This window comes from Gopherus flavomarginatus, chromosome 4, assembly GCF_025201925.1.
Source record: "Gopherus flavomarginatus isolate rGopFla2 chromosome 4, rGopFla2.mat.asm, whole genome shotgun sequence".
Classification (NCBI taxonomy): Eukaryota; Metazoa; Chordata; order Testudines; family Testudinidae; genus Gopherus; species Gopherus flavomarginatus.
In genome coordinates, this window is record NC_066620.1 from 83,247,287 (window position 1) to 83,258,984 (window position 11,698).

The window sequence follows — 11,698 nt, forward strand, 5'->3', positions numbered from 1 at the left end:
ACTTAGTAGTTTTGCCTCCCAGGTGTCTGTGCAAACATTTTCTTTGGTTTTGATCTCCTGAATTTGCACCTTGTGTATCTTGCTTTGAGTATGTCAAGCTCAAGCAAACTCAAAACCTCCAAACCAAGCTCAGTCAGAAGCACCAAGTTCCAACTGGCTTCTTATCAAAACCTCACCGAACAGTGTTGTTTTTATTATTTCAATGCAAAACACCCCAACGTTTGCTCAAAACTGTTCCTTGGTTTCCTTGAAACGTTCATGAATCTTAATACACTTTACAGCATGCCTGGTTTAACTTTCAGGTTTGTAATGAAACCCTAAACCAGGCAGGTTTCAGGCTTCATTGAAAGTGTTTTCTGCAGCTGTGTTGGCATCTGCGTATCTATATCTAAACTTCTGTGCGTTGCCAGTGCAAACTACTAAAATTAATGGCACTAGATGCATTTTAAAGGTCAGCAAATAAGGAGCCCAATCTTGCAATGTTTATTCATGCAAGTAGACCCACTGGTATCAATGGGACTCTTCTCTTAGGTGTAGGTCAGATGATCAGCCAAGATATATTTAAAAACCTTACTAGTAAGTAGCCACACTTGTTTAGTAGTTACAATCCAATTTACTCTCATTTTGTAGTCACTCATTTACTGTGCAAGCTGCAGGAGAAAATAGTTAAAGTTGAACCACAGTTTCTAAACAGAACTACATGTAGCATTTCTCACTTTTTCAGGGACGCTATCAACTCCTGTAACTTGTGAAAATGGAAAACTATTTGCAATGATTGGTTCAACATGGAACTGTTGTTCTGGGAATAACTAATGTTGTTATTTTACAGTTTAGATTCCTTTCTTTATGGACTCCATGCTCTGTTCAAAGGAGACTTTCGAATTACAGCAAAAGATGAATGGGTGTTTGCAGACATGGATCTGTTGCATAAGGTGGTCGCTCCAGCAGTCAGAATGTCCCTGAAGCTACATCAGGCAGGTTTTTCACCATTACTATTATACATGTTTTCTTAAGGAAATGCAGGAATGCTCTGAAATTGGTCCAAAATAAAATGAGAGAGGAAGGTTGTAGTTGTGGCTTTCTTCTGAATAACTTGCTTGACAAAAATAGAAAAGCTTAGCACGTGATTATATTTGTTTCATGTATATTTCACCATTTGATCTTTTTTTCTTTGTCTCCCCCCCACACACACACAATTTTAAATCATTTATATTCCAGAGTCCTTGATCTTCATGGAGATAAAACTCCCATTGACTTCAATCAAAGTTTTAGCTGCACAAGAACTACAAGATTCATTCCTATATTTTTTTTAAAATTAAACTGATTTGATTGCTATTTTATTAACCGTTTATGTGCTAACAAACAAATGACTTGATATTGTTGCCTTTTAAAAATGTAGTTGAGGGGGAAATTGTTTGGAAGGTTTAAGACGCTTCTTATCAGTCAAATGGCACAGTTGTTTCATTGACTGTGCTATGAGGTTTCTGAACATGTAGACAATGGGGCCACATTTTGATCTCAGTTACACAGATGTAAACCTGGAGTGTCTCCATTGAGGTCATTGCAGTTACTCGAGATTTACATCTCTATAACTCAGAACAGATTATGGTTCATGTAAACTAACCATACAGTAGTTTTTGTTCTATATAATGTGTTATTTAATTGATAGCATTGTCTCTACATGTTGTGAATGTAGCGGATGGTGGAGTTGCTATGTAATAATCTAAGAATACTGGCCAATAACAATTTTCTGAAGACTGGATGCAACTGGGTCAGTGAATTACTGCCTAGATATATTGGGTTATTAGACTTTCCGGTATGGATGTATTGATTTAGCTTGCTAGGGAGCTGTTGGAAAAACAAACAGGAATGCACCCCCAGTGGCTACAGATAAGCAACCCTGCAACAAACACTTGTGCAGGGGCAATCCAAAGAGTGGCCTAGTTGCAGGCTCCATCTCATAGTTACACATATGTTTTCCCAAGGCTGTTAGCCTAGAGATCAAAGGGACACTAAAAGTTTAAAAGGACATTCTGGAGAGAGATGAGGGGGGGTTGTGATGCTGATAAATTATAAGGGACTATTAATTTAATGATGTCGTAGACAGGAACAAATCTTTTTTGCTTTTAAAACAGCTATAAACATTGCTATATAAAGCATATGAACTCCCACACTTCATTGACATTGTCTCCTTACATTAACAGTGGTAATATTACTGTGTATCAGATAAAGAACCAGCACAATAATGTGATATCTCCAGGTGTTATTCAGCTTTGTAGGTTTATATATATATAAAATCAATGATGGAGTTCCACCTAAAGTACAACATTTCACAGGTTGTTCTATTTCAGTCACATCCTACATGAAAGAACTTGCAGGTCTATCTATTTCAATTCCATCCTTTTTTCTTAAAGTGGTTAAACTGCCATTCTTTGTGTCTATCCAGTAAAGAGGCTGGATACTCTGTGGGTTAGTTGTAATCATACAAACATTTTCTTCATGTAGCCTTCTATAGTACTAGGGTGTTAATGGTTCTGTTCCTTTTCCCTCATCCAATCCCCACCCTTAGCCTGTGTTATCTCTAAGGTAGCCTTTATAGACACAAACCTGTTCCAACTGAAGTCAACAGTTCTTTGTCATTGACTTCAATGAAAGCGGGAACTAGTTTATCTTCAATAGCTGTTCTCTTTTTGTGGAACTGTCTGACCATAGTAATATTCATTTCATTTAATACCAGGACCAGTTCACCTGTCCAGATGAGTATGAGGACCCTGCAGTTCTGTATGAGGCAATCCAATCTTTTGAAGAAAAGATTGTAATTTGTCATGAGGGTGACCCTGCCTGGCGCAGAGCTGTACTCTCTAACAGAGAAGAGCTGCTCACCTTGAGACATATAGTGGATGAAGGGACAGATGAATATAAAGTTATTATGCTCCACAAAAGCTACCTGAGCTTCAAAGTTATCAAGGTACCAAAGACATCTTTCTAAATTTCAGATTTGTATTATTTCATCGGTGTCCAGGGCACTACACAAACGGGCAATCTTCACTTGGTGAATTCTTGGGACCTGGATACCATTGTTGAGTAAGCAGGTTTAGCTAAGAGAGGGAGGTTGATCAGGCTGTTGGGGCAGGCGACTGGGAGCCAGGACTCCTGGGTTCTATTCCTGACATACTGTGTGGCCAGGATCAATTCAGTTAAATTTCCTGTCCTTCTGTTTACTCGTCTGAAATAAAAATTCAAGCTTATTTGAGTAATATTTGTAAAATTTTTTGAGACTTGTTGATAAAAGATACTATGTAAATACAAAGTATGGTTCTATTTGGATTATACACCATCGTAGTATTTTTTTTTAATTGAAAACATTTTCAAATGGTCCATATTTTTCTATTTAACTGCAGGTAAACAAGGAATGTGTCAGAGGGCTTTGGGCTGGGCAGCAACAGGAGCTAATTTTTTTGCGCAATCGTAATCCAGAGCGAGGTAGTATCCAGAACAATAAACAAGTCTTGAGGAACTTGATTAACTCTTCATGTGATCAGCCACTGGGATATCCAATGTATGTTTCCCCATTAACCACATCTTACATAGGGACACACAGCCAGCTGATGAACATCTGGGGTGGACCTATCAGTTTGGACAACATTAAAACATGGTTCAGATCCAAGTGGTTAAGGTAGGTGGTTAGACAATATTCAGCCTGTATTATGATATGCGGGGGAGGAAGTCTGCAATCATGTTATTTTCTATTAAGAAATATATAGAATAGCTTCCCAATTACTGTGGAAAGAAAACTCTGAACTCCATTAATGACATTCAAGTATAGTCCTCTGTCAGCCAGACAGCAGCATCATCATACTACTTAGCCTTATTGGCAATGATCTTATTCAGAAAAGAATGATTTCTCAAAATAAAAATGATTCCAAGGCATTTTATCTTTTATTTTTTGTAAATAGCAATATAAGTTTTCCACATTGCAGTGACTCTGAACGTGTTGAAACATGAATATAGGTGTTACGCTCTAAACTTTGGCAGTTTGGGTCAGACAGGCATTCCCAAGTTCTGATATTTATCCAAAATACACCTAACCTTTTTTTTATTTTTTGTGTAATTTTCATAAAGGAACAAATAACAAAAAATACGAAAAGATATAGCTTGCATATGTTACCAAATACTGCAAATTTTTGCAGGATATCCAATCAAAGTATACCACTATGAAACTTTGTCACTTGTCAAAGTTGCAAGACCAGACAATGCAAAATCAGACAGTATTACACAGTCTAACCTTTTATTGAATCTCCACCATCAGGCCCCAACTTCCAGGATATATCATCCCAATAGCTCTCTCTCTCTCCCCCATTAATTCTGTATCTCGCATCTTTCTTTTTTCACTCTGTAAGCACTTTTCATGCAGGAATAGTGCATTTGACCTGCCATCCACTCCATTCCTTTCATGGCTGTAGAGAAGGGACAGGACCCTGGTTTGCTTGACTCATCACTGCAGCTCTGTTTGCTCTAACCTGCACTCTGGGGTTTCCTTTGTATATTAATCTCCCAGAGTGCACTTTATTCCCAGAGCATATGAGATTTGGGAGAGAAGAGCCTGCCACTTGGCTGCCTCATATAAAGATTCACCTTTTGGGACCAATTTGACATTGGATTGGTTTCAGGGCTCCAAGGCCAACTACTAAGACAGATTTGGTTTGGGCGATGAATGGTGTTTTATGTTGCTTTTTATTTTGACTAAACCAAATTATCCACCTCTAATATTAAACTATAATGTAATATAATTACTGTCTTCAAAACTGTCAGAGCTCTGGTGTTCGCCTGTTGAATACATCTAGAGGGCTGGTCGGAACACAGCTATTCACTTGTACTGTGAGTTTATCTAATGTTGGCCGCACAAATTCTAATAAGCAACATAACTTGAGAGTACGTCTCATCTCACAAACAGAATGCGGAAGGACTGTCATGCCAGTCACAACAGTGGAAACAACATTGAAGAGGTGGATAGTGGAGGTGGGTCTTCATCCAGAAACAATTCCGCAAGTAATTCAAGCCAGAGTAGTAGCTCACAACACACAAGAAGTGGAACACCCCAGATGCAGCCTCCTTCACAAGATTCCCATCAGTATGCAGGTAGGTATACCAAAACATGGGCTCTATTAACAGTCTGTTTAGGCTTGTTGTTCCTCAGGGAAAATGTGACTGGGGTGTTTGGTGTTTTATTTTATAGCTTTATGACATGATGCATTCAAGTACTTAGAGGAACAACCATCTAAATTTCTAGATTCTGTGGAGTCAAACTGTATAAACTGTGATTCAAATTACTATATCTGCTGGTGATTCTGGCCTCAGAAAAGCTTCACAGCTCTCAGCTCACCAAATTTTACATTTATTAGGTCACTCCTATATTTACGTGCTCTGGTAAAGCTGAGGACAGCACACACAGTCCACTCTTCACCTTCTCATGGTTGATATCACATTATCAAAGAGAGGAAGACAGCAGGGGACAGGGAGGAATGTGGTTGCTGGAGCTGAATTGAGTTTGAATGTTCACAAAAATTAACCAAAGTGAAAAAGAGTTTCTTTGCTCTGAAACTAATTCCAGAGTAATGGGCTAACTTATTGATGAGCTGGATGGGATGTGTGAGCATGGCAAAGATGGTGAAGCTGCCCAGAATCTTGCCAAATTATTACACTTCATACCAAATACAGTGTTTTGAAAAGTTTTTAAAAAATCGTAAGTGACAACATGGGCCAGGTTCACCTCTGTGTCTAAGATCCACTCAGTGTAGAGGATTAGAGGAGAGGTGTGTTAAGGAGCTGGTTAGGGTTACAGCTCCCTGATCCTGGGAACCAGTCCACATCTTAAGGGACCATATGATATTAGCCACACCCCCTTCCTACCTCCAACTTACCTCATATACTAGTAGTGCAAATGAGCACAGGAGTCAGTTCCCCTGTTTATACAGAGGGTTCCCCTTCACTCGGAGTATTCTCTTCTGGTTAGCTATGATCAGATTCTGGCACCTTTGTGACATCTGAGCAGTGCAAAGGGGCCAGAATGAGAACAAAAGAAATATCCACTGGAAATCCTAATTTAAGAAATAGAGATCTCAACTTCCCTAATTTCCAAGCAAATTATTAAGCAGGCATGTTTAGGAGGTGACCTTCTGACTTATTCTTCCAGGGGAGGGTCATTGGGAGGGCATAGGACAAGCAGAATGGCTATCGAAGTTACCTGAGTCCCCACTGACAAACTACTGAATGCTAGATCTCTGGCCCAGGAGATGCTTTTTGTAATGGTGGAAATTCAAACACAGATGGGAAGTAGTTAAAAAGTGAATTCAGTGAGCCCTATCCCTTGACTGTTTATTGAGAACTCTAACCCTTAAATTGTGCCAAACTCTTAACTAAATTGCTAAATGGGAGACATTGGGGAAAGCAAACAAAATGTCCTGATTATATGAGCAAGAGGGTTTCCTGATCACTAATGCACGTGGAGTTGTTTCTCTAGTGTAGCTTCCATTATATAAATACAGTACTCATCAGAAAAAAACCAACATTTAGACCTGGCCAGTCATTCTGATATGAAGTAATTCATGTCCTCATCACTTATGAACAAAAGCATGCGTTGAACTTATATTGTGAGCCAAAAACTATTTTAGATTTGTGATGATCTATAAGGCAGGGCTAGCTGCCTGCTCACTGGAAATACTGATGTAAAATAAGTCATACTCATCACATCTCTGAGGGCTCAGAACTTGCTGAAAGGTTGAGTTAATTGACTGTACACCACAGTTACGCTATAGGTTATAAATTGAGGCAGAGAACTAGGAACAGGATACTTGTTCATTTCTTGTTATATCTGTTGGCTCTTACCTTAAAAATAATGAACAAGGCGTAGAGAATCTTGCCCTGAATATAAATTATATTGTAAGTTTACAACTGCTGCTTTTGATTCCTGTGTTGGAGCAAAATCCCCATGTGCACTTTTACAATTTGACAGTGCCGTAATCAGAAAGGTAAGCTTAATTGTAAAATAATGACCCCGAGGGGCTCAAATGATAATGAAAGATAACTGGGAACTGTTTAAGAACATTTTTGCTAGATGCCCAAAAAGCCACAATAGTGATAAAAGGCTACATTGTTAAAAACCAACCTGTCTGAGAGGAGAAATGAAAACAGCTATAAAAATCATTTAAAAAATTATATATAACACATGCAACAAAGGGGAAGATGAAAGTAATATAAATCAGAAGCTACAGTTAAGGACAAGGAGGAGTTTTTTAAAATTATATTAGGAATGACAGGAATCCTATCAATGGTATTAGTCCATTACCAAATGGAAATGGTAGAATCATCAATAATAATGCAGAAAAGGCAGAAGTGTTAAATCCATTTCTGCACTGTATTTGAGAAAAAGCCAGATAATGTATGATGATGATGAAGATGCTGTTGATGATGAAATAGTTTCCATTCCAAAAGTAACCAAGGAGAATGTTAAGAAGCAGCTCTGGTTTGACATTTTTTAATTCAACAGGTTCAGTTAACTTACTTTTAAAAGAGCTGGTTGAGAAGCTCTCTGGATCCTAATGTTGATTTTCACTTAGAAGTTCCAGGGGACTCGAAAAAAGCTAATATTGTGCCAATAATTTAAAAGGGTAAACAAGACGGCCCAGGTAATTATAAGCTTGGCAGCAGGGCATCAATCTTGGCATAATAATTGAACAGCTGATTTGAGACTTGATGAATAAAGAATTGAAGGTGGGTAATATAATGAATGCCAGTCAACATGGGTATAAGGAAAATCGATCTTGTCAAACTAACTTGATATTTTTTTGGATGAGATTACAAGTCTGGTTGATAAAGGTAATAGTGTTGATGTATGTGATAGACACAGGCCAGCTGGTAACAGCAGAGTAGTAGAAGGGAGATCTACTGGCCACTGGATAAGCAGTTTTCTGTTCCCTGAGTGACCAGAGCAGGGGCTGCTCCAGACTAATGAGAACACCTGATTCCAATTAACCTGCTACGGGTCAGGTGAGGCTGTTAAGCACCTGACTCTAATTAAGGCCCCTCTGATGCTATAAAAGGGCTCACTCCAGTCAGGCCAAGGGGAACCGGGCGGGGGGGGGGGGGGGGGAGAGAGAGAGAGAGAGAGAGAGAGTGTGAGTGAGTGAGTGTGTGTGTGTGTGTGTGTGTGTGTGTGTGTGTGTGTGTGTGTGTGTGTGTGTGTGTGTAACAAGAAGTTGAGAGTGAGTAGACATTCTGCTGGAGGACTGAGAAGTACAAGTGTTATCAGACATCAGGAGGAAGGTCCGGTGGTGAGGACAAAGCAGGTGTTGGGAGGAGACCATGGGGAAGTAGCCCAGGGAGTTGTAACTGTTGCGCAACTGTACCAGGAGGCACTCTAGACGGCTGCAGTCCACAGGGCCCTGGGCTGAAACCCAGAGCAGAGGGTGGGCCTGGGTTCCCCCCAAACCTCCCAACTCCTAATCAAACACAGGAGGAATTGACCTGGCCTGTGGCTTCTATCAGAGGGGAAGATCTCTGGGCTGTTTCCCGACCCACAGGGTGAATCTGTGAGGCGAGCAAATCCGTCTATAAGCACAGGACCCACCAAGGTAGAGGAGGAACTTTGTCACATGTGGTATACTTAAACTTTTGTCAGGCATTTGACTTGGTACTGTGACAGACTGACAATTATCTACAATATCCTGAATGAATTTTATTGGATTAAATTATTGATTTAGGTTTAATACCTTTGGAGTCCATTGTATTAAAAAAGCAATTGTGTATGTGTTATTGTGGCATTGTACGTACCTTCTCTGGTAGGTGGGTGATGCTAATGTAATTCCTCTGGTTATCTGCCCTTTAACGATACCTCCCGGCCCTCCGGAGACTTACACGTATACTACTTCAAACTAGATTCTCCAGGGACCAATAGACAAAGAAAGGACTTTTAGATAAATAGCCAGCTTTTAAACTGTTTTGTGGCCTTCTTCCTGATCGAGCAAACAGACTCCTGGTTTAGGGGATCCCCTATCCTTAGGATTGAGTTGGAAGGGCTGAGGCCCCATAAGACTGGGTGCTTGTTCTGAGCTGACTCGTCATCACACCCCATGGGTGGGGATTGAAGGACTGCTCCTGCCAGAGTCCACATTAGAGTTGTGATGGTATCTGGTAAACTTATTAGCGTGCATATAGGTTTTTAGTATTGTTTTAATGCTTTTTGCCTTAAGAATAAAATAGCCTTGCATAGGAAAAGTCATATGTTACAAATAACTGTTGAAAATCACTTTGTTATTAATCACTGAAGAGAAAGCAAGCACGTGTGCTTGGGCAGCCTCTCTGCTGCGAATAACATAGTGAAGGCAGGGAACTGTGCAGCCTGGAAATACCCCTGTCGGAAGGAACTGAGACCTGGGTCTTCATCCAAGAAAGGCAATGGCTGGGGAAGCCTGAGAGTGGGTGCCCTTGTTGGATTTTCATAAGGCCAAATGTAAAGTCACACATCAAGGAACAAAGAATGTGAGGGATGCTATCCTGGGAAGCGGTGACGCTGAAATGGATTTTGAGATCATGGTAGATAATCAGTTCAACGTGTGCTCCCAATGTAATGCTGTGGCCAAATAGACAGATGTGATCCTTGGATGTATAAATGAGACTAGAGTAGAGAAGTTATATTACCTCTGTATTTGGCACTGACGTGATTGCTACTGGAATACTGTGTCCTGTTCTGAGGTCTACAATTCAAGGAGGATGTTGATAAATTGGAGGGTTCAGAGAAGAACCAAGTGAATAATTAAAGGATTGGAAAACATGCCTTAACAGACTTGATTAGTTTACAAATAACTGCATGGGGAACAGAAATTTGAAAAAAGAGGCTCTTGCAAACAAGAGCCAATGGCTGGAAGCTGGAGCTAGACAAATTCAGATTAGAAATAAGGGACACGTTTTTAAAGTGATTATATTTAACCATTGGAATAACTTACCAAGGGTTATGGGGGATTCTCCATCACTGGAAGTTTTTCAATCAAGTTTGAACTAGAGCACATCTTTTAGGAAAACATCCAAACGGGAATTAATTCAGGGACGTTCTAAGGCCGGTGTTATACAGAAGGTCAGACCACATGATCACAATGGTCCCTTCTGGCCTTACAATTTATGAAACAACTGTATTTCATGTTTCTTAATTTAATATTTCACTTTACTGGCTGGTGCCATTCAGTCTTCAAAATGCAATTAACAACCCTACATAAAAATGAGGAAAATCAGAAGCATGAAAATACGGTGGGTGCACCAAAAAAAGTGTCTTTACTTTACAGTACAGTATAGTATATAGAACAGCCTTTGTTTCCAAAGTGTTTTCAGGGGCTGTGCTATTTATGTGTAGATATGGGTGGTCTACTACACAGCACTGTAACTGCTGAATTTGGGCTGAATATAGAATATTTTTGGACAGCGGTCAGCTTGGCAGTTTAAATCATGAACAGATGTTTGTACATATTTGGCGGAACTCACAAATCACAGCCTCTCTGTTCTTAATTCATATCTGTCCTTTATATTTTAAGAAGATAACATTAAAATAAGCAAGTGACCTAGAAATAGGGCTTAACCAAAACCCCTGAGTTCAAACACTTTGGATCTTTGGGAAAGTCAGAACTGCATCTAGATCCAAACTTGGCAGCTCAGGCCTGTCTTTAATTACCATTAACACTCTCCCCAATCATCCCATCTGAAGTGCAGAGCATCCATTGGCACGTTTTTGAATCAGTGCATGAGGCTTAGCTGCATTGGTCCCATTGGCTTTAGTGGGAGTCTTGAGGCTTTTATTACAGGGGCCACTGCCCAGTATGCAGTTGTTGAAAGTGTACTTCTTATCGTTCTGAGTATAAAAGTAAAAATAATGTGGTGTTGTAAATGGTATGGAAAATTGCTCACTACTTGCCAGGCCAACTAGACTTTCTTCCAGCTAAGCTGATTCCATCATGTTACTGCCAGTTTATATAGGGAAAAGAGATGAGCTGCCAGCCAGCGGATTGGACACTGACTGAGTCACAAGATCTGGTTTCTATTCCCGGCTCTGCGCCAAGCTATGTAACTTCTCTGTGCCGCAGCATCTGTAAAATGGGGATAATGATACTATTCTTTGAAAAGCACTTTGAGAGCTATAAAAGAGCTGAGTAATAGTAATATCTTTGATGTTGGGTTATTATATTAATTTCATTGAAATTATTCCTGAATTCAGCAAGCAATCAGATTTATAGAGAATTGTCCGTTTAGGATTTATGTTGCTTTACAGCTGAGAAATGTCAGTTTTTGAAGGAATTGGCTGCTTATAATAGAACTTCAGCACCTTTGCTTCCCCCATTTCCTATTTCATGCACTGGGGGAAAAAGATCAACAACCTAGGAATTCCTGAAAGGCAAAATTCATGCCTGCATCATTAGGTCTTACAGATTTGCTGTTTTTTCAAAAATATTAATACTTTTTAACCCCCCAATAACAGCTATGACATTAAAGTACCAGCGTATGTTAACATTTTGGGTTTCCTGGCTATGGAAGGTGAAGGTTGCAGTCAAATGAACAGGCGCTCTGTGTGAGTTTGACATAGAATCGATACAGAGAAGCATCAAGCATATTAGGTGCCTGCTGTGCGTGCCAACCTGCTGTCTGTGATCTGCGGACT

At 39.8% G+C, this 11,698-nt stretch overlaps 1 protein-coding gene across 1 annotated transcript in view; it reads left to right on the plus strand.

Moving 5' to 3' along the window:
- Positions 1-11,698, plus strand: part of PCNX2 (pecanex 2) — a 242,250-nt gene that overhangs the window by 226,796 nt on the left and 3,756 nt on the right. The window contains exons 29-32 of the mRNA XM_050949217.1: positions 830-974; positions 2,738-2,968; positions 3,402-3,676; positions 4,955-5,139. Coding sequence (XP_050805174.1) covers positions 830-974; positions 2,738-2,968; positions 3,402-3,676; positions 4,955-5,139 — 836 coding nt within the window. The remainder of the gene's footprint in view (positions 1-829; positions 975-2,737; positions 2,969-3,401; positions 3,677-4,954; positions 5,140-11,698) is intronic.